At 53.1% G+C, this 21,464-nt stretch overlaps 9 protein-coding genes across 9 annotated transcripts; 2 read left to right on the plus strand and 7 right to left on the minus strand.

Annotated features, from left to right (window-relative positions):
• Positions 1-184: 184 nt before the first annotated feature.
• QC761_310840 (uncharacterized protein) lies at positions 185-2,708 on the minus strand. The gene is given in 8 exon segments (XM_062878216.1): positions 185-482; positions 530-701; positions 751-962; positions 1,012-1,092; positions 1,120-1,250; positions 1,295-1,750; positions 1,798-2,366; positions 2,376-2,708. Coding segments are annotated over 7 exon segments (1,389 nt in total). The 5' UTR covers positions 1,898-2,366; positions 2,376-2,708; the 3' UTR covers positions 185-245.
• Positions 2,709-3,351: 643 nt separating this feature from the next.
• QC761_310830 (uncharacterized protein) lies at positions 3,352-8,463 on the plus strand. The gene is made up of 3 exons (XM_062878215.1): positions 3,352-6,219; positions 6,269-7,176; positions 7,232-8,463. The coding sequence occupies exons 1-3, from the start codon at positions 3,525-3,527 to the stop codon at positions 7,970-7,972; spliced, it is 4,344 nt and encodes a 1,447-aa protein (XP_062734116.1). The 5' UTR covers positions 3,352-3,524; the 3' UTR covers positions 7,973-8,463.
• On the minus strand, positions 8,071-8,529 carry QC761_310820 (uncharacterized protein; the record flags this gene model as incomplete). Its single annotated transcript, XM_062878214.1, has 1 exon — positions 8,071-8,529. The coding sequence occupies one exon, from the start codon at positions 8,527-8,529 to the stop codon at positions 8,071-8,073; it is 459 nt and encodes a 152-aa protein (XP_062734117.1).
• A 523-nt stretch (positions 8,530-9,052) lies between these two features.
• Positions 9,053-11,446, minus strand: dpp4 (Dipeptidyl peptidase 4; the record flags this gene model as incomplete). Its single annotated transcript, XM_062878213.1, has 1 exon — positions 9,053-11,446. The coding sequence occupies one exon, from the start codon at positions 11,444-11,446 to the stop codon at positions 9,053-9,055; it is 2,394 nt and encodes a 797-aa protein (XP_062734118.1).
• Positions 11,447-11,671: 225 nt separating this feature from the next.
• QC761_310790 (uncharacterized protein) lies at positions 11,672-15,459 on the plus strand. Its single transcript, XM_062878211.1, has 3 exons — positions 11,672-13,535; positions 13,727-14,619; positions 14,673-15,459. The coding sequence occupies exons 2-3, from the start codon at positions 13,890-13,892 to the stop codon at positions 15,086-15,088; spliced, it is 1,146 nt and encodes a 381-aa protein (XP_062734119.1). The 5' UTR covers positions 11,672-13,535; positions 13,727-13,889; the 3' UTR covers positions 15,089-15,459.
• On the minus strand, positions 11,696-13,063 carry QC761_310800 (uncharacterized protein; the record flags this gene model as incomplete). Its single annotated transcript, XM_062878212.1, has 1 exon — positions 11,696-13,063. One exon carries the CDS (start codon positions 13,061-13,063, stop codon positions 11,696-11,698), a length of 1,368 nt encoding a protein of 455 aa, XP_062734120.1.
• Positions 15,460-15,509: 50 nt separating the features above from the next.
• On the minus strand, positions 15,510-16,471 carry QC761_310780 (uncharacterized protein; the record flags this gene model as incomplete). Its single annotated transcript, XM_062878210.1, is given in 4 exon segments — positions 15,510-16,103; positions 16,159-16,268; positions 16,280-16,442; positions 16,458-16,471. 4 exon segments carry the CDS (start codon positions 16,469-16,471, stop codon positions 15,569-15,571), a joined length of 822 nt encoding a protein of 273 aa, XP_062734121.1. The 3' UTR covers positions 15,510-15,568.
• Positions 16,472-17,966: 1,495 nt separating this feature from the next.
• On the minus strand, positions 17,967-19,679 carry MGS1 (DNA-dependent ATPase mgs1; the record flags this gene model as incomplete). Its single annotated transcript, XM_062878209.1, has 1 exon — positions 17,967-19,679. One exon carries the CDS (start codon positions 19,677-19,679, stop codon positions 17,967-17,969), a length of 1,713 nt encoding a protein of 570 aa, XP_062734122.1.
• A 658-nt stretch (positions 19,680-20,337) lies between these two features.
• ISA1 (Iron-sulfur assembly protein 1) lies at positions 20,338-21,092 on the minus strand (the record flags this gene model as incomplete). Its single annotated transcript, XM_062878208.1, has 2 exons — positions 20,338-20,375; positions 20,435-21,092. 2 exons carry the CDS (start codon positions 21,090-21,092, stop codon positions 20,338-20,340), a joined length of 696 nt encoding a protein of 231 aa, XP_062734123.1.
• Between the last annotated feature and the right edge of the window lie 372 nt (positions 21,093-21,464).

Here is a 21,464-nt window from a genome sequence, read left to right on the forward strand (position 1 = left end):
GCGCAAAGGCGGTATGGCAAGGATGAGCTGTGTGGCTCCCAACGGGGTGGGGACAGGGAAGGGTTTTCTTTTTCAGGGGTTGTGCCTGCGAATGTTGCTGCTAGAACCGGGGTGGACAACAAAGATGGACAGGCTGGGGATGGAGATTCAAAAAGTGGTGACCAAGAGAGTGGAACGGGCGTCATCGGTGTGGGAATGGGTGTCATATTCTGTCCGCTTTGGTCTCGCTGTTGAACTTGTAACCTCTAATACACATATCGGAATGTAATGGCCTTGTCGCCCTTCTCAGACAGTTCCTCTTGCGTATAACGACCCAAATCCCCATCCTCAATCTTCTTTGCCCTCTTCTTGTTGGCGCTGCTATACCCAACTAGCAGGATGAGCGAAGCGACGATACCGGCGCCAATGAACCCAAGTTCCAAACCATGACCGAGTCGATATCTGGGAGCATCCTTTGCCCGATAAAAGTTGGATGCCATTGCCTTGATATCGTGTTAGTCCTGTTCCCGTAATCAACCTGTTTACTTACACCTCCCAGGTTTCCGACACCTATCTGGACCGCCATCCCGACTGAACGCTTCAACGACCCTGCCAAGTTGTTGGAGAGCCAAGCAATGACGCCTGGAAAAGCTGGGTAGATGGCACATGCTGCGATAAACACTCCGCCATACACCACACGCGGGTTTCCAGAGGCGATGCACCTAATCTGGTTAGTTACCTTGTTGTCTCCCAAAGCAGATGGAAACTCACATGGAAAACCCAACAACCATAATAAGTAATGGAACAATGATGAACGGGCTTCTTCGCCCCACCCGATCGGAAAAGTAAGCCACAATGACGGCGAGAATGGCGGCAGTGATGTAGATAGGAACGGTCATGAGCTGCGCGGTGCTGCTCTCATACCCCAGCGTGCGAATGATGGTTGGCAAGAATAAGCTGATGCCATAGAGCGGGCAGACAATCTTGGAAATGTTAGCACTGGAGAAATCCAGGGGTTCAGGGGCAACATACCCCCCAGTAGACAAAGATGTTGACCCAAATCTGCCAATCCAAAAATGCCTGTCTGACATATTTCCACTTGAAATCATCGGCCTGGGCCACCATAGCGTGATCGTTCCTCTTGCTCTGCCCTTGATACTTGAGACGGAACACGATAAATGCTCGTTCTTCCTCGGTCAAAAAAGTTGCTGTCTCGGGAAAGTCGTGCAGAGTGAAAAAAGCCAAGACGGCGACCAGGACGGTTGCGATGCCTGGGTTGTTAGCTCGCACTCCAAAAAGCAGGGGTTGCACATACCCTCAAGAATAAAAATCCACTGCCAGCCATGCAGTCCCCCAACACCATCCATCTTCCCAATGGCAAATGCCAAAAGTCCACTGAATGCGCCGGCGATGGAAGCTGCACTGAAGAACATGGCTTGTCTCAACTGCATCTCCTCACGCTTGTACCAGTTTGTGAGATAGTAAGCAACGCCGGGAAACAGACCGGCCTCGGTAACGCCCAGAAAGATGCGAGCTGTCAAGAGTCCGGTAAAGTTGTGCACGATGCCCATCAAGGTCATCACCACGCCCCAAGCAACCATGATGGCTGGCAACCAGATAGAAGGCCTGATCTTTTTGAGTATCAGGTTGCTGGGAACCTCGAATGCGGCATAGGTGAAAAAAAAGGCTGTGAGACACCAGTTGTATTGGTCATCCGTCAAGCTAAGATCTTCCTGAAGGCCTTCAATTTTGGCATTGCCAATGTTACCACCTAACACAGGTCAGAATTGGACACTTGGGAAAACAAGAGATACTGACGATCCAGAAAAGAGAGTAGGTACAGCAGGGCAAGCATCGGAATCAAGCGAATGTCCATCTGTCGATAGTCAGCATGTAGGGTCTTCCAATGGCCGGGCATACTTTAGGTATGTTAGGTACCTACCTTGCGGAGAATTGCCTTCTCATTCAAGTGAGCAAACGACTCTCCCGTCCTCTCGATCTCGCTGCGTTCTGCTTCCTCAGACTGTGAACCGCCATCGTGTTTTTCGGACAGAGCAGCTCCGGGAACACTCATTCTGACTGGTGGGAGAGGTGACATGTATGCAATTGAATTAGTACACCAAGGAGGCAAACCGCCCTTCTTTTAATACCACATGCCAACATATGCTTATTTCCTGGCATTCCTCAGATGATGATCCAAATCCCGGGCCACCTCGGTTTGCACGTCCCGCTCCCCCGCATCACGTTCCCCCGCATCCTCAGCTTATTCCCCGCGATCTTGCCTAGACCGGGCGAGATCGTCAACCTTATTCCCTGGAATCCTACAACCGTGGTGGTGGTTGCCACGTCGTCAGTGGCGCGGGGTATCACCAACCATGACGGAGAAACAGAACCAACAGAACTGAGCAGCTGGAAACCTAGAGCCCGATTTAGTTTCTGAAAAAGGAAGCTCAAAATGCTAGATCCACTACAGTGGCAGACGTTCGGCTTTGAGGAAAGGCAGATTGATTGAGAGGGGGTTTTCTTTGAGGTTAAGCATAACCGGTTCTCAATTCAACATGATTGCTGTGATAAGGTCAGTACATTCTTTGATTTGCGGCGTAGAGGTAATTGAGATGAGAATGGAGGGCCTGGAAGAGAGGGTTTGCATGCGGAATAAACCAAATAAATCGACGGATCCTGCAATTTTGTAGGTGGCATATACGAAAGTGTTTCGTCGGGAGAGATATGGGTTGTTGAGAGCTACCAGATTTGTGATTTTAGGCACAGAGGATTTATGAAAAGGTTTTACCCAAGACTCAACCGTCAGGGGAAGCTGCTAATCGTGGCATGCAGGTTACGGTGAAAGCAAGACTCTGGTAACTCTATGCTTGCTTGCCGAAAGCAAAAGTCTTCTGAATTTTTGGGATGTGTAGGAATAAAGAAGTGCACTTACAATATCGCTGCTGTGGACAGTGCCAAGTAAAAAAAAAGCATAAACAAAGTTTAGTCAGCAGTGTCTTCAGCCTTACGGCATGGCATACCTTGATCGAGATAGGAATAAACGAAAAAAAAAGTCAAGATTTGCCTAGCAAACTGACACGGGCAAATATTGCATGCCTGGAGACGAGACAGACCATGCTGACATGTGAAAGGGGTTCGTCATCGAAGCGTTGCATCCATCCGCTGACCCTGAATGACAGATAAAACATCAAAAATGTTGCCAGGAAGGCAGCCGGCAGCTCGTCTCTCCGAAAGACGGGGCAGAGAGGGACCGACAGTCTCTCGAGATAACAGCATCGGTTTGATCCCGAAGTCAAGCCCCACATATTCCAGTCGATAACGCATCGCTGAGGCTCTGCTTGTGGATCCCCGGGTCGACTCCGCCAACATTCGGCATCGCAATGCCAATGGCGTGACATGGAAACGGAAGGATGCCGAGATGACGTCTCCACCATCAGACGGAATACACACAGTCAAAAGTGTAATAAACAAAATGGGAAGATCAGTCGTCAGGAGCATCATCGAGCGAAGCCGGTCAAGCCAAAGGCCCAAGAAACGACACCATGGCGGGAGCACCACCGAGCGGTGCCGCGAGCACGGTCGGGACAGGCGACACACTGGCTGACCAGCATCCTTACCAGGACAGGCGTCGTTCCTTCATGGTTGACGCCGATGCCTTGGAACTCCAAAGAATCGCATCTGTTCTCTCGCGACATCAATCTCATGTGCGTCGACCGACTGCAAAGGATGACCCGACACTGGATCCCGAATCAGACCATTTCGATGTGACGCGATGGGTACGCCATTTTGTCGGACAACTCAACAAGCAAGGCCACAAGGCAACCAACCTGGGTGTTGTTTTTCGGGACCTGGATGTCTTTGGGTCGGGTTCAGCTCTGCAGCTTCAAGAGACGGTCGATTCAGTCCTTCTCGCCCCCTTTCGACTGGGAGAACTATTCGGCAGTCACAAAAAGGAGCGGAAGCAAATTCTGCATGGTTTCAACGGCTTGCTCAAGAGTGGCGAGCTTCTCGCTGTTCTGGGCCGTCCTGGATCAGGATGCAGCACCTTTCTCAAGAGCCTCTGCGGAGAGCTCTACGGCTTGGACGTCGGCAAGCGGTCCGTCATTCATTACAATGGCGCCTCACAGGCTCAGATGAAGAAGGAGTTCAAGGGCGAGGTTGTGTATAACCAAGAGGTCGACAAGCACTTTCCCCATCTCACAGTCGGTCAAACCCTTGAACACGCCGCTGCAATGCGCACCCCCTCCAACCGGGCCGAGGGCATGTCGAGATCTGAATACTGCCAGTACATCGCCCGCGTCGTCATGGCTGTTTTTGGCCTCAGTCACACCTATCACACCAAGGTGGGAAATGACTACGTGCGAGGTGTCTCTGGTGGCGAACGAAAGAGGGTCAGTATTGCCGAGATGATGGTGGCCGGCTCTCCCATCTCGGCTTGGGACAACAGCACACGAGGTCTGGACTCGACTTCAGCCCTCAAATTTGTCCAGGCCCTTCGACTCTATTCCAATATTGCTGGTTCGGCAAACGCCGTGGCCATGTACCAAGCCAGTCAAGCCATTTACGACGAATTTGACAAGACAACAGTCCTTTATGCCGGCCGTCAAATCTACTTTGGCCCTGCCAATGCGGCAAAAGATTTCTTTGAGCGCCAGGGCTGGTTCTGCCCTCCTCGTCAGACCACTGGTGATTTTTTGACATCAGTTACCAACCCCGAAGAACGCATCCCTCGACCTGGCATGGAACAAAAGGTGCCACGGACGCCCGAGGACTTTGAGAAGTACTGGCTTGCTTCGCCCGAGTTCAAGGCCCTTCAAGAAGAAATGGCCGCGTATGACCAAGAGTTTCAGGGCGAGCGTCAGATCCAAAGTCTGAGCCATCTGCGAGAGACCAAGAATCACAAGCAGGCCAAACACGTCCGCCCAGGCTCCCCATACATCATCAGCATCCCCATGCAGATCAAGCACAACACTGTTCGCGCCTATCAGAGGGTTTGGAACGATATCTCGGCCACTCTGGTCAATGTCGGTGCCAATCTGATCCTGGCCCTCATTATCGGTTCCATTTTTTACGGCAACCCCGATGCCACTGTCGGTTTTGAAGGCAAGGGATCTGTCTTGTTCATGGCCATCCTGTTGAACGCCCTCACCGCCATCTCGGAAATCGACAGTCTTTACGATCAGCGACCCATTGTCGAAAAACATCACTCCTATGCGTTTTACCATCCCGCCACCGAAGCAGCAGCTGGCATTGTGGCCGACTTGCCCATCAAGTTTGCCGCAGCTGTCGTGTTCAATCTCATTGCCTACTTTTTAGCCGGCCTTGGCCGGACACCCTCTCAATTCTTTCTCTACTTTTTGATCTCGTACATTTCGACTTTTGTCATGAGCGCCATTTTCCGGACTCTGGCGGCCATCACCAGAACCGTCTCTCAGGCCATGGCGTTGGCTGGTGTGTTGGCCTTGGCACTGGTCATGTACACTGGCTACATTATTCCTGTGCCGCAGATGCACCCCTGGTTTGGCTGGATTCGGTGGATCAACCCCATCTACTACGCTTTCGAGATCCTGGTCGCCAACGAGTTCCATGGGAGGGAATTCACTTGCTCGGACATTATTCCGCCATACTCTCCTCCGCAAGGCTCAAGTTGGATCTGTGCCAGTGCTGGAGCGGTCGCTGGAAGGCCAACCGTCAACGGAGATGCATACATCTCTGTGGCCTACCAGTACACGTACGATCACGTCTGGAGAAACTTTGGCATCCTTATCGGCTTCTTGATCTTTTTCATGGGTGTGTATTTTGCCGCCGTGGAGCTCAACTCATCCGTGACAAGCACAGCCGAAGCCTTGGTCTTTCAGCGTGGCCATGTCCCCTCTCACTTGCAAAAGGGTAGAGACGAAGAGCGCGGGGGAGAGGGCGGTGCTGCGGCGGAAAGGGGAGCTCAAGACCCCGAGAATAGTGCCATTGAGCCTCAGAAGGACATCTTCACTTGGAAAGATGTGGTGTACGATATTGATGTCAAGGAGGGCAAGCGTCGGCTGTTGGACCATGTCTCTGGATGGGTGAAACCAGGTACGCTTACGGCTCTGATGGGCGCCTCTGGTGCCGGCAAGACGACATTATTGGACGTTCTCGCCCAGCGCACCAGCATCGGCGTTGTCACCGGGGACATGCTTGTCAACGGCAGGCCATTCGGGGCCGACTTTCAGCGTCAAACCGGTTATGTGCAACAACAAGGTATGTTTTCTGTTTCCCGCCCTTGCCAACTATTTCTAATCCTGATCAGATCTCCATCTGGATACGGCGACTGTGAGAGAAAGTCTCCGTTTCAGCGCCATGCTTCGCCGCCCCAAGACAGTTTCCAAAGCAGAAAAGTTTGCGTTTGTCGAAGAAGTCATCAAGATGCTCGGCATGGAGGAATATGCCAACGCTGTTGTTGGCATTCCAGGCGAGGGCCTCAACGTCGAACAACGAAAACTTCTCACGATTGGCGTTGAGCTGGTGGCTAAACCCAAACTGTTGCTGTTCTTGGATGAGCCCACCAGCGGCCTTGACTCGCAGAGCGCCTGGGCCATTTGCGTCTTTCTGCGTAAGCTCGCCGATGCTGGCCAGGCTGTGTTGTGCACTATTCATCAACCTAATGCCATCTTGTTTCAACAATTTGACCGGCTCCTGTTCCTGGCCAAGGGGGGAAAGACAGTCTACTTTGGAAACATTGGACAAAACTCCAAGTCCCTGTTGGAATACTTTGAGCACCATGGAGCCAGGCACTGCGGCGACGATGAAAATCCTGCCGAGTACATGCTCGAGATTGTGGCCGAAGGCGTCAACAATAAGGGCCAGGATTGGCATTCGGTCTGGAAGGACAGCGACGAGTTCAGGGATGTTCTCGCCGAGATTGACAGGATCCATTCTTCTTCACAACAAGACACCGTCGCCGCTCTTGCTGCGGAAGAGACAAACTCAGAGTTTGCCATGCCGTTCCATGCGCAGGTTTGGGAGGTGACACGGCGCATCTTTCAGCAGTACTGGAGAATGCCGGGATATGTCCTGGCCAAGTTCGCACTGGGAATCATGTCCGGCCTCTTTATTGGTTTCACCTTTTACCAAGCCGACGGGACCCAGGGTGGTATGAGAAATATTGTTTTTGCCGTGTTCATGGTCACCACCATCTTTACCACACTTGTGCAGCAGGTTCGTTCACCTATCAACTGTTTGAAGTGTCCGCCAGCTTACTGACTGCTCAAAGATCCAACCCCTCTTCATCACCCAACGATCTCTCTACGAAGTTCGTGAGCGCCCTTCCAAAGCGTATTCCTGGAAGGCGTTCCTCATCGCCAATATCGTCGTCGAGATTCCCTATCAGATCCTCACGGGCATCCTCACATATGCGTGCTTTTACTATCCCGTTGTCGGCACAGGCCAGGCATCTTCCCGCCAGGGCCTCATCCTGCTCTTCATCATCCAGCTGTTCATATACGCCAGCGCCTTTGCGCACATGACCATCGTCGCCATGCCGGATGCCCACGCCGCAGCTGGTATCGTCATCCTCCTGACCATGATGAGCACCATCTTTAGCGGTGTGCTCCAGACGAGAATCGCATTGCCCGGGTTTTGGGTGTTTATGTACTACGTCAGCCCGTTCACATACTGGATCAGCGGAATCGTTTCGACTGTGCTGCACGAGAGGCCAGTCGAGTGCTCCGTGTCGGAGACCTTGATCTTTGACCCGCCCCAGGGAATGAACTGCGCGCAGTATCTCTCTCCCTTGGCCGGACAGGGTTCGGGCTCGCTTCAAAACCCCTTCGACACTGAAGGGTGCAGGTATTGCGGGTTTGGCGTTGCGGACCAATATCTCGCCGGGGTCGACATCTTTTGGGAGGACAGGTGGAGGAATTTTGGAATCATGTGGGCGTATATCGCGTTCAACATTGCGGTTGCGATTGGAGTTTATTACATCTTCAGGGTGAGAAAGATGACAAAGAAGTAAATCCTAGAGATAAGAGATAGACATAATCTAGAGCTTAATTCCTAATAGTACCCTTTATGCCTACTCCCGCACATCCCTAGCCCCCGGGTTCTCGTGGTCTAGATTGTCGTCGCTGTTGGCACAGGTATGGTGCGGATGCCGCTGGGGCCGCTAGGGCCTACACCAGAATATCGCAGCCCGGCATATCTCGCCACAGCAGCATCGCTCATGTTGGAGATGACGAGCGTTCCATCTCCAATGAGGTGGAGATTGCCCTGCGTCCTGGTCCAGTTGTTGTTTTTGCGTCCAGCAGCTTCGCGAGCCAGCTCCTCCTCGATCTCGCCAACGCAACTGCTGCTCAGCTCGTGGATAACGGCCATTTTGTAATTGGCGATGAGTGTCATTGGATTCTTGAGCTGGGGCTGGCAGGTGGGGTCAAAGGTCTGCCAGCAGGGAGCAGGAGGGAGGTATCCGAGTGCCAGTTCGGGGTCGTACATTGGCGAGCATCTCTTGGTGAGATGTGAGCTGGCAGCCGCCGTGGCGGTGGCGGCCAAGGAGAGGAAAGTGATGAGTTGCATGGTGAAGATGTTTGAAGTTGCGTGGCTGGTTCTGTTGACACGGCCGACGATGGACGCTACCAAGGTGGTCTTTATATCATGATTTCAAAGAGACAATCTAAAAAAAGAAGGATGCATTCCACTGGCTTGGCTGGCTCATTCCCCGCATGGAGAAACACGAGCTCTACGCTGACGGGGCGCCGGGTAAATCGGCCCATCTTTTCGAGCGAGAGATTCGGGCATACACGATGTTCAGAACGCAGTCAGATGCTGTCGGAGATGGTTCTTGCCCGCCAATGCCACGTTAAATGTCAAAAACACCGACGGGGAGGAGTGAAGGACGGCTGTCCTCCTCCGATGCCTCTTCTAGTATCGCTCGGCATGCTTGTAGTGTCGTAGCGAATCCTCCATGCAACCGTTTCACGTCTAAATACGAACTAAAAACACATATATGGCTCTTATTCACTGCTGCCTACGTAAAAGGACTTTGACAAATATTATTAACGTTATGCTATTACATCTATCACTCAATGATATCATACATTCAGGCAACCCATTTCTTGCCCATACCCTTCTTGCTCCACTGGTGGCTGCCGCCGGTGCCGGTTCTCTTCTTCTCCTCAAACAACTTCTTGCTCAGTTGCTTGTACACAAACGTGCCTTGCGAATTGTAGCGGATGCTGTGATCAGAATCGGTAAACCAGGTCACCTCGAGCTTCTCTGGGCTGACGCGGTCTCCCATCAGCAGATCAGCGAGGGCGGCAGCGTTCTGAAAGTGAACATTGTCATCGCCGGTTCCGTGCTGAATCAGGAAGCCACCGGCAATCTTCTTGAAGCCGTCCGTGTTGTGCACCGCCGACTTGTTGTATCCAGCAGCGTTGAGCGCGGGTGTCTTCATGTATCTCTCGGTGTACATGGTGTCGTAGAAGCGCCAGTCCGAGACGGGAGCGGTGGCGATACCCAGAGAGATGATGGGATCGCCAATTTCGACCACCTTGGCCGTGAGATACCCGCCATACGACCAGCCCCAGATACCAATCTTGGAGGCATCGACCCACGGATTCTTGGCCAGCCACTTGGCGGCCCAGATCTGGTCCTGGGCCTCAAGATCACCCAGGTTGGAGGCGACCGCGGACCGGAAAGCGCGGCCCTTGAGACCGGTGCCACGGTTGTCAACAGTAAAAGTGATGTACTCGAGCTCGGGATCGGAAGCAATATAGGCGTTCCAGCTAAAAGATTGCATTCCCTTGTTGACCTGCTGAGCACCGGGGCCGCCATAGGGAGTCAACAAGACGGGGTACTTCTTGTCGGGAGAAAAGTTGGCGGGGAGACGGAGCATGGCGTTGAGCTTGAAGCCAGAAGGGTGGTCAAGTTCGTGATACGTAATGTTGGGAAGCTTGTACTCCTTGAGGTTGTTGAGGAGACGGTCATTGTTGTTGATGACGCGGAGGGGGGTCTTGGAGTCGATCTTGTAAAGCTCTTGGTAGGGGACGTTGGGGCCGGCATATCTCAGGATGTAATAGCCACCGCCGGTGGAAAAGGAAGCGGACCAGACGGCAGAAACCTTGTCGTCGACCAATGGAGTCTTCTTCTTGGTGATGTAGGAAACCGAGTAAATGTGACGCTCGGTGCTGTGGCGCTCTGTGGACGTGTAGTAAATCAGTCCTCTGGAGGTGTCGATCTTGTTGATACCGGTAACCTCCCAGCTGCCCGATGTAAGAGCAATCTTGTCCTTGCCGTCCACCGAGAAGAGGTAGATGTGGTTCCACCCCGACTCGTCCGACAAGTCAAGGTAGTACTCCTTTTCGTCGTCTTTGCCCTTGCCCTTGCCTTTGCCCTTTGCCTTGCCCTTTCCTTTGCCCTTTTGCTCCGTGATGGAGCCGATGAAGCTGATGGCCGCGTTGTTGTCAAGCCAGCCGTCGGATCCATCACGCTGGCGGGTGAGGGTGGAGGTCTTGGTGGTGGTGTCAACAACCACGAGCTTTTCGTGGTCCTGAACACGGTTGAAAGCGCGGTAGATGACCTTGTCGTGCTCCTCGGTCAACCAAGCAACCTCGCCAATGATCAAGTCATCGGCTGCCCACGCAGTAACAGGAATCTCGGTCGTCTTCTTGTCCTTGACGCTCAAGAGGTGGAAGGTCACGGTGGGGTTGGTGGTGCCAACCTTGGGATACCTCAGCTCCAGCTCACGGGGATAGGCCGGGGCGACCTTTTGGTTGTCCATAAAGTAAGGAATCGTGAAGGTGTCGACTCCGGTCTCGTTGAAGCTCAGGTAAGCAATGTACTCGCCGTCGGGTGAATACCAGAGCGCATGGTCGGTGCCAAAGATTTCCTCCTCGTAGACCCAGTCAGGAACAGCGTTGAAAAGATCAGGGCCGCCGTTAGTGGTGATCTGGCTGATGGTGCCATTGTCCCAGAGGAAGAGGTTGTTGCCCTGGACAAAGGCAATCTGGGAGGACGACGCAGGGTTCCAGGTAGCATACTGGATATCACCCTTGGAACCAGGCACGAGCTGCTGGGTCTGCCCGGTGGCCACATCCTGGACCAGGTAGTTGGCAAAGTAGGAGTGACGATACTGCTTAGTATAGTCGACAGCCCACAAGACCTTGGTCTGGTCGTGGGAGATGGAGTAGTCCCAATAGTCGGCGGGGATCTTGCTGGAGGCGAGGAATGTGGTCTTGTTGCCACTGGCGACGTTTTCAAAGACAAGCGATCCGTCGGAGGCGAGGGTGATGAAGTCGCCGTCGTTGTCGGTCTGGGCCCAGGTGATTCCGGTGGTGGACACAGAGAGAGCGCCCGGGCTGCCCGTGGTGACATTGTACGTGAGCAGCTTGGAGCCGCCTCCGACGGGCTGGTGGGGGGGGCGAGGTGGGTCGATGGCTGAGACGGCGCCCAACAGGGCGGCGGCAGCGCCGACGAGAGCTGCGACGCGCTGCATGGTGTTGACGTGGGAGGAGGGGAAACTGGGAGCGCCTGCCGAGAGCAAGAGACACGAAAGCGGCAGCATTTCTTGGTTTTAAGGTTCGGATCGACAATCTCCTGCCCGGAAGGGAAAGCCGGGTCTAGCATCCGAGGACGGCAGGTATGTTGTTCAACGTCCCATTCAGATGACATAATCAAGGCCCGATCCAGAAGGTGGTTTATAAGTGGGCGCGCCAAGCAATGGGAAGCATAATTTGTCAATTAATTAATCTCTGAGCCAGCCCTTGGGACCACCCCAGGTGCCTTTAACCATATACTTGTAGTATACCCAAGGAAAAAAGTCCTTTTTCAAGTGATAAAATGCCCGTCTCGGCACCGCCTGGTCAATCCTCAGCGCCTTTCCAAACGTCTCCTTGGGTACGCCGCCGTACTTGAACTCGGCCAGCAGCACCTTGCCGTACTCTGTCAACAGCGGGCACGATGTGTAGCCGTCATACTCCTCGTCCGCCTCCTTGCCCTTCATTGACCTCAGCACATTCTTGACCAGAACCGGCGCTTGCGCCGTGATGGCTGCGGCCGTCTTGGATGTGGGCAAACTGGAAGCATCTCCGGCACTCCACACATTCTTCCACTTTTTGTGCCGGAGCGTCTCTTCGTCGACATCGACAAATCCAGCCTCGTTGGCAAGAGGACTGGATTTGACAAAGGCGTGAGCGCCCATTTTGGGAGTGACATGCATCAGATCAAACTTGCGGGTGAGCTTCTGGTTCTCGCCATGGCTAAACACGGCATCGTTGCCGTTGATTTCAACCAGATCATGCGCAAACAATCCCTCTACTCCTCTCTCTTTCCGCAGCTTTTCCAGCACGGCAGAGTACTTGGGAACGCCAAACATGACGGGAAGGCCGGTCGCGAATGTGATGTGGATGGGTGATGACGAGGGGTTTGCTGGGTCGTAAAGACCGGATTTCTTCCAGTGATCAAGGGCAAGCCACATGATCTTTTGAGGAGCGCCGGCGCACTTGACAACACCCATCGGCTGGGTGAAAATGGCCTGGCCGCCCTTGAGTGCCTTGATGGTGCGATCCGCCTTGTCGCACGTGTCGTAGCCGTAGATGGAGGAGACGCCCGAATCTGGGTTGGAGAGGGCATCCTGAAGCCCCTTGATGCTGTTGAAGTCAACCTTGATTCCGGGCACCACGACGAGGTGCTCATAGTTGAGCTTGTCACCGTTGTCGAGAGTGACAGTGTTGGACTCTGGCGAGAAGGATGCCAACTCTGTGTTGTAGAATCGCAGCTTGGGATCGATCAAACTCTTGAGTGGTTTCCTGAGCTGCTCCTTATTCTTGAGACCGCCGCCCACCAGGGTCCATCCGGGCTGGTAGTGATGCCATTCTGCCGGGTCGACAATCGCAATGTCGTCTTGGGAGAATTTCCCCTTGCGCAGGAGCTGGTGGCTGATGGTCAGACCAGCTGAACCACCGCCGACAACGACGACCTTGTGATTTCTGGTGGTGGAGGTGACATTGGCGACACTCGCAAAAGTGCGCACGGCAGCCGGGGCCAGTTGCGTGATGACTGAGCGGCGGGCAGCACAGGCTGCTGTGGTGACTAATAGTTGACTGCTGGACATGTTGGGATGGTGATGACGAGAGGTCTGTCAAACGGAGGTCTGAGATCTCAGATCCAGGAACAGGAGAGGTGTGTGCTGAATGAGATGGAGGACAAAGAGCTGAAATGGTGTGCTCGAGCGTGAGCGAATTACCCAAGGGAGACGGCCAAATGTGGGGCAAGTCGCCGAGTCCCGGAGCTGTGAAACTTTTCTTGTCGCCGGTCGAGTTGACTGCACTTGTGATGACTCGGCCACCGGGTGAGCAAGTTTCTCTTCCTCCCATGATACTCGGTCGGCGAAAACAGCCATTCCACACATCCGATGAAGTTTTTCTCCCGGGCCGAGCGACCCGGTTAGTCACAGCGTTGCAATAATCGCCGTCTCTACGGCTGTCGGTGGCAGTCGGCGGCGTCGGAACTCGGCGGATGATGGGCATCGTGGTGCTGAAAAACGGTTTCTAAGGAGAAAAAGCTGAATATGGCGAGATCAATCAGTAAGTAAAGTGGCTTCTCTTTTGTTCCTCATATCAACAAGCTGGCGTCGACGACGATGATTTCCTGATGTCGCCGTTGACGATGGCCGATAGACAGCGAGGCCGGCAGCACGGACCACCAGTTGCCGGGCCGCTGTAAGTCACCCGGAGGTGGTGTGCCACGATGGACTGACGGCGATATCACGGGCCAGGGTTCCCAGCTTAGCCCCCATGCTTCTTGCCTCCCGGTAATGCCCAGTAGGCCGGCGTCTGCAACATCCCTGCAACACTTGTCATACACAAAGCTTAAACAGACCGACTCCCATCCCAACTGATCAGCGTGTTGTCTTTGCCCTCACGCTCACCAAGACCACCATGAACACCCTTCAGGTACAGCAATGCGTTGAAAACGCCATCAGATGCCAGGCGACCACCCGCCTGCTCCTCACCCCCCTGGTCATTTCTTCGCTTCGACTTCCACGCACCCAATTTTTCTACCACTCTCAACATCGGTCTTTCCACCGAGCGGCGGCAGGGAGACCCTGTTGTCGACAATCTGAAAATCCACCTCGACTGTCTCAATGTCTACTACGCAAGACCTACTCTTCAGCTACTTCCCCTGCTCCGTCAGAACCTACCATTCATCCAGTCTTTGAACAGAGAACTGGCACTTTTCAATATCTAGTCGTCGATTCAGTAACCAAAGACGCAGTCATTATCGACCCTGTTTTGGACTACGACAAGTGCAGCACCACCATTACCACCACCGCGGCTGACGGCCTCCTGTCTTTGGTCCGTGAAAAGGGATACAGGATCGTGCGCATTCTAGAGACCCACGCCCATGCCGATCACTTGACTGCTTCCTTTTATCTCCAACGGCAGCTGGTCAAGCAGCAGGACCTGAAACCCCCCGTGAGCATCGGCAAGCGGATTGGACAGGTACAAACCTTGTTTGGGCAGAGATATGGGATCGACGCCAAAGAGTATGAAGGTGTTTTCGACAAACTGTTCGAGGACGATGAAGAGTTTTCTATTGGAACGTTAAAGGCAAAGGCCCTGCATCTTCCCGGCCACACCCCAGATCATTTGGGATACAAGATCGGAGGTTTGTTTCCTTTTCCTTTCCACGTAAAGAACCCTACTAACTTGGATGCCCAGACAATATCTTTTGCGGAGACTCCATCTTCCATACTGACATTGGCACGGCAAGGTGTGATTTTCCCGGCGGATCGGCCCACGCCTTGTATCAGTCAGCCCGCAAGATCCTGTCTCTGCCTGATAATGTCAAGATCTGGACCGGGCACGACTATCCACCCGATGGTTTGAGAGAGCCTGTGCCATTTGTCACCGTTGGCGAGCACCGCCAGAAGAACAAGCACCTGAGAGATGGCGTTACTGAAGAGGAATTTGTCAAGATGAGAAAGGAAAGAGACGAGCATCTGGCTGCCCCAAGACTGCTGCATGAGAGTCTACAGGTGAATGTGAGAGCTGGAAGATTGCCAAGTCAAAACGACTCCGGCATGAGGTTATTAAAGGTGCCTGTCAAAGTCAAGGGAGCAGGAGTATGGCAGTAGGTGGGTGGGAATTGCAAAAGCATGACCAGGCCGACGAATTGTGTAACTCGTACTGCTACGGTCCTTTCGCAGTCGTGATTGTCGCTATCGGCAAGACTTCACCGTGGAGGCAGGAGAAGGTGGCGGCGTACGTGACTGCGCCAGTGAGGTTTTTGGCTCTTCTCCATGCTTGTCCATGTCTGTCTCTATCGAGAAGCTTTGTTTTCTGTTCCCGGGCATGGATCATTCAGAAGATGGCATGCTGTCCCAGTCACTGGTTGAAGATGGAGGGAATATACGATTCGTAGCTTGGCTAATGGACAAATCTTTTATGGGTAATATGCTATCTAAACGTGGTATAAAACTACCTGCAATGATGCATATTGAGTGCGCTGCGTCCTTGTGACTTTTCATAAGCCGCTGATTGGAATGTTGACATGAGGGCAGGTACCATCCACCTCAAGCCTACGCTGAATTCTAAATCCCTGGAGACGTAGAGATCTAAATCAGGTCCTGAAAACTATCAGTCGCCGGTTGCTCGGTAGCCTTCATTGCAGCATCATGAGCATCCACGTTCCACTCTTTCGGGATCTTCCAAAATTGAACAGCCATGTTCCTCTCCTTGGCTTTCTCAATCTCACTCAACAATGCCTCCCATAAATCCCTGCTCGCAACGTCCTCCCCCTTGCTCGTTTTCCATTGCTTTTCGATCCAAGTTTCGGCCCATGTGGTAGAGCCCTCAACCACATACTTGGAATTGATAACGATGACAAGTGTGCGGAAACCTTCTTCGTTGGGTCCGAATTCAAAACGCAGGGTGGCAAGGGCAGCGCGAAGCTCCGCCCGGTTGCTGGTCTGGGAGCCATCGTCGCCAAAAGGCCCCTTCCTTTCCAGGCGAGCAGAGACGATTTTTGGGTAATCGGGCGCGCGGGCATGTATAAGGGCCCAGCCTGCCTTTGGGTCCGGTATGCGACGGTCGGGACATGTGCCAGCGATGAAGATCAGGGCGGTGAAGGCATCAGTCCGGTGAACGTATCTGCGAGATTGCATTTTAGCCAACATAATATCACCCTGTTCAGGGGGGAACTTACTTGAGGAGACCATTTTTCGGCCGAAAACCCTTAAATAAGTCTGTAGGGGTTGCTGAAGCAGACGGGTGGGTAAACTCGGTAGGGAAGACAAGACCGGCGCCTTTTCTCCACTCCAATTCACTGAGTCTGGTAGCTGGATCCAATGTTCTGGGTTGTTGTTGTTAATGTTTGTCTCTGGGAAATGCTGCGGATTCTTGGAAAAGAGGAATGTCAGGTCTTGCGGGTTGTTCAAGTGGAAATGGGTTTCCGAACAATAACCAGAGATACGGAAGCTGGGGGCAGACCTGTGGCATGCCTACCATACGCTCAACATTGAGTGCCAGGTGTGACTGCGGTCTGATGATATTTTGTCGTAAGTAAGGTCAGAAGAGGCATTCGTATCTAGCACACCAGACAGGGTCCAGTCCCACCTCTCTGGACAGATTCTCATTCAGCCATGGGTGGGTCTTTCGTTGCAAATCTTTAAGGATTACCTGCTCGGTTCTGAATGTCAAAGTATTATCGATTCGGGGCTTCAGCAAGGTGCCAGGGCTACCACGCGCTTTGGGCAAGCGGGAATCTACAAAGGTGTTTTCATGCTTTAACGTCTGACTGCGATTCGTTGAGAGTTCTGGACTATACTTTCCCGTGTCTCTTCTACTGGTACTGTCCTGGAAATCTGGTCCCTCAACAATTATTGCACACTGAGATTCACATTCTTTTTCCATACGAGGAACAAAATCCTTGATTTTTCTACTTCTCATCTCGTAGCTGATTTTGTACCTCTCCAGCATCCCAGCTTCCACCGTTATGCCAGTATACTGCCCAGCCCAACGTCGACTCCGATCCACCTGCATGCCCTGTTTCGCGTCCATTTCACCGCCAGCTGAGATGCCAGGGAAACAAATGCTATCCAACCAGAACGTCGACGTCCCTGTATCCAATGACGGGCTGGCAGCCTGCATGTTTGCAGTTGAAAGTGCAGGTTTGAGTTGGAATCCTGGTGACAACAGGAAGGAATCAGCCACAGAAGAGGCATAGGCTGCCGAAGGGATTGACGGAAATGCAGCTGTATTGGAACAGGCGTGGCGTTGATTGCGGTGGCTTGGTTGTTGCTGGAAAGTTGAGCCTTGTTTCAACCTTTGTTCAAAGTCATCCAGCACATCTTGAAAACAATTGAAAATGGCGATGAAATAGGTATGTTTGGATCACACGGGCTTGACACCTGAAGAGCCTCATTGATTTTATTCTGAATAAACCTTTGCTGAGAAAACAGCGTGCGTTACCCCGACACACGTTCAGCAAATTCGGATGCTTTGTCGTAATGAATACAGGACGGCCGCTGGTGTCCTGGTAAGAAGACATCCCAGATGTGATACCACCCCCTTGTTGCATCAAGACGGCCTTGTCCTTTCTCCTTGAGGACTGCCCATTGTTGTGGTGTGACTGCTAAAAGATCAACATCTAGGGTCAGCTGACAGTTGGCGTGGCATACATGGTCAGGACTCGGAACAGTTTTGCAACCCAGGCTGAAGTGGGCGCGTTAAAGGTGAGTTTGAACATCAGACACATTTCGAAGCTTTTTGTCTCAGCAGGCTTTGTGGGTGACGTGGCCAAAGTTTCACGGGCCTAGCCTAACAGACAGCCCGCTCGTGGAAACCAATACAGTTTGATGATCAAACCGGGCTGACCGAAACGTGCCTCACCACCAGGCCAAATCTGGAATCTCATAAACAAGGACGTAGAACAGTTGCTTCCCAAGTAAACAAGCCTCAACGTTTATCCAGACACGGAAGGCTGCGGTATTACTCTCCCACGATATCCAACATTCACCCCTCCATCTCGACATCCGGATCCACCTCTGTCCCCAAATCTCTATCCTCCAGAAACCTCCTCCCCCTCAATTCCTCAGGCAGATACTCTTGCCTCACCTTTCCATCTTTGTAATTAGGAGGATACTTGTACTGGGCACCATACCCCAAATCCTTCATCAGCCTGGTGGGTGCGTTTCTCAAGTGCAGCGGAACCGGAAGACTGGCCACACCGGGCTCCCTGAGAGCCGAAAATGCATTGTTCAGGGCCCTATACGCTCGCGTGCTCTTGGGGGCCAAGCACAGCGCCACGGTGCAGTGTGCCAGAGGAATCCTGGCCTCGGGCATACCAATCTGTTGCGTGGCCGTGTAAGTCGCCGTGGCCAATGGCAGGAGTGAGTTGTCTGCCAGGCCGACATCTTCCGATGCAATCACCACCATTCTTCGCGCAATAAACAATGGATCCTCTCCCGATTGCAGCATCCTCGCCAAATAATACAATGCCGCATCGGAATCTGACCCTCGGACAGCCTTGTGAAAAGCAGAAATGGTATCGTAGTGCTGATCACCCGCCCGATCGTACACCAACGTCTTGGTCAGCGCAGCCTTGATGTCCTCTTTTGTCAATGGAGCCTCCCCTCCCCCTTGCGGTCTCGTCGTCAGAGAGAGGGCCAGTTCCAACAAATTCAGCGCGGTCCTGGCATCTCCATCCGCAAAGGCCGACAGGTACGTCAACAGCTCCTCATCAATTAGGGGGCTGAGCTCTATCCCCTCCTCCACAATCTCGGCCTGTATTGCCCTGACCAATATCCTCTGCAGATCCTCCCTCGTAAGCGATGCCAGTGTAAATGTCCTGCACCGACTCAACAACGCCGCCTGGACCTTGAAACTCGGGTTTTCCGTTGTGGCCCCGATCAATGTGATAGTCCCCGCTTCCACCGGCTTCAAAAACACATCCTGCTGAGACTTGCTGAACCTGTGAATCTCGTCGCAAAATATGATGGTTTTTCTCCCCGTCAAGTTAAGCTCGTTGGCTGCTTCGGCAAAGAACTTTTTGACCTCGGCGACGCCGGTGCTGGTGGCATTGAGCTCAATAAACCTGCTGCCCACTCGCCGGGCGATGCACCTTGCTATCGTCGTCTTGCCTGTCCCCGAACCTCCCCATAATATCATGGATGGCACTCTGTCTGTTTCGATCAGAGACCTCAGCACCCCGTTGGGCCCAACCAAGTCTTGCCCAAACACATCGTCGAGGGAGTCGGGCCGCATTCGCTCGGCCAAGGGGGCGGCTCGATGGGTCTTGGATCGCTTCGAGAGAGGGGCAGCACCGGGATCTCGCTCAGCCGTGCCGTTTGTCGAGAGTGTGCTCGTCTCGGCCCCTACCGGTCTGTTGTCCGCAGTTGGTGAGCTATTAGCTTCATCCCAGGTCCTCTTTTGTCCGCCCTTGTTGCCATTGTTGGTTGTTATCCCAAAACCGTTGACGGGCCGTGGTGTCGAGGCGGCTGATCCATTGGTGATGGCCTGCCGTTTCGCAGCTGGGGTTGCAAAAAAGTCGGCGGCGGTTCGCTTCTTTTGCTGGGTTGATGGCAGCTGGGATTGAGTGTGGCTTGGTGGAGAAGATGGCCGGTCGGTGGCTTGGTCGTCGAGAAGGAAGGTCTGGCAGCCCGAGTCGATGTGGCTATTGATTTCGAGCGTCTTGACGCCCCGCTGGCAAATGGGGCAAACGACCATCCTGTCGTTCTCGAGAGGCAGAATGCAGTGACTACCTTGGTAGAAAAGAGTGGCGAAAATAATCACTATACGATTGTGACAAGTTGAGTCTTGCGCTGTACTGCGATCGAGGGTGAGGCAAACCACCAAAAGAGGACGTACAGAATGGCGATGGCGGCGCGTCTTGGGGCAAGAAGGTTTAATGAATCTGGGAGACGCGATCTGGGGGCTCAGTGCGGGACGGTCCAGAGAGGCCCCTGCAAAACGTGTTTCTGGAGGTTCCGCCGCTTTGGTTCGGCGGTGTGGGGCAGATTACCCGTTTTATGCCGCGGCCGATGATGATATCTTTTTCAAAAGAAACATCCGCGCAATTGATGAACGATGGTAGACAAAGAAATTAATGCAGATGATGCTCTACAAGAAGTATGCACAAAAGAAACCACTCAGGGCGTGCCTTGTCATTATGCTGTATTCCAGATGCCAATAGTCTTGAAAGACTGTTCATATTCCAGTTCGAATTTTAAACAGAGTCCCAGGAAACACCAAACGCCTAGCCAAACGCCCAATCTGATGCAACGGTTTGTACATGTCTGCCATGACTCCCGGGGTCTAATGGTGTATGTAAAAGCAAATCGGAGATCCACCCCAGGTAACCTTCCATGTCGCTTGACCACCAGCATTATACCATAAACGACTCGCCACATCCACACTGCTCCTCTGCTTGCTGTTAGCATGTGCGCTCAGGTCGACTAAAAGCGCAGGCAAAAAAGACTCACTGATGTTGGGGTTCCGGAAAACAAAACGTTGGCTAAGCTTGTCCTCTATCCAGTCCATCTCGCTCCCGATAATGCTGAAGAGTGCTTTGCTGTCAATCAACACCTTGACTCCGTCTTGCTCAACCGTCTCGTCGAAAGCCCCAGGCTTCTCCACGAACTCGAGATGATACGCCAATCCAGAGCACCCCCTGTTGCGCACACCGACCTTGATGAGCTTCGGGTCCGGCTGGTCGAGAAGCGCGCGTAGGTGGTCTACGGCGGCGGGAGTGAGCTTCATTGCCGCCTTTCGGGGAGTGCGCAACTTGGACCGCAGCCTTGGCGATGGCGCTGATAGCTGTGTACTTGACTTGGACTGCTGGGCTTCTTTCTCGGGGAGCGACGAGGCTGGGTCTAGAGGCGCCTGCGGCTCTTTCGGCGGCCGGGTCTCGTGTACTCTCGGCAACGCGGGGGACTGAACATTGTGTGTGATGGAGGTATCAGGAGCCGTGGCATTGCGTGGCGCTGGGGGTGGGTGAGAAGGTAACGAGTAGGACTGAAAAGCAGCGGCGAGCTGGGCCGGCGTCGACGAGAACTGACGTTGTTGGTTGCTGCTTCGAAAGAAGCTGCGGCGGCAAGCTAGACACGCCGCTCTCCTGGCTAGTAAACTAGACGCGTTCATTCTGAAGTTGGAAAAAAGATATCTCGAGGGTATTCGCAGGTTTGGTGAGGGTGAGGTTATGGCAGCATGGGAATTGCGTCGCAGAGATGGGCATTTGTCAACTTCGGTGAAGCGGCAAATGCGAAGCAGCAAGCGACAACTTCTGATCAATCAGCCGGAGTGATGACATGACGCCAAGAGCCCAGCCGACACAGACACTGATTCTGCCCAGCCAATCAACGATCGTGCATTTGGAATGCATTCAAGACGCACGGGCCCTCTCGATAACAACAAGTGAATTGAATATTCTCAAAGACTCGACCAGATCAAAACAGTAGACAGTATGGTATACTCAGCTCCCACAACCGTAACGCCATCCCATTGACCCATTCT

The sequence above is a fragment of the Podospora bellae-mahoneyi genome, chromosome 3 (assembly GCF_035222275.1).
Source record: "Podospora bellae-mahoneyi strain CBS 112042 chromosome 3, whole genome shotgun sequence".
NCBI classification, from domain to species: Eukaryota; Fungi; Ascomycota; class Sordariomycetes; order Sordariales; family Podosporaceae; genus Podospora; species Podospora bellae-mahoneyi.

What these genes read in the sequence shown, in the direction of transcription:
- QC761_310830 (XM_062878215.1), top strand. Translation starts at nt 3,525, where the DNA reads ATGGCGGGAGCACCACCGAGCGGTGCCGCGAGCACGGTCGGGACAGGC. An exon ending in CGGTTATGTGCAACAACAAG is followed by an intron (nt 6,220 to 6,268) that starts GTATGTTTTCTG and finishes AATCCTGATCAG; the next exon opens with ATCTCCATCTGGATACGGCG. An exon ending in TTACCACACTTGTGCAGCAG is followed by an intron (nt 7,177 to 7,231) that starts GTTCGTTCACCT and finishes GACTGCTCAAAG; the next exon opens with ATCCAACCCCTCTTCATCAC.
- QC761_310790 (XM_062878211.1), top strand. Translation starts at nt 13,890, where the DNA reads ATGAACACCCTTCAGGTACAGCAATGCGTTGAAAACGCCATCAGATGC. An exon ending in TTTGGGATACAAGATCGGAG is followed by an intron (nt 14,620 to 14,672) that starts GTTTGTTTCCTT and finishes TTGGATGCCCAG; the next exon opens with ACAATATCTTTTGCGGAGAC.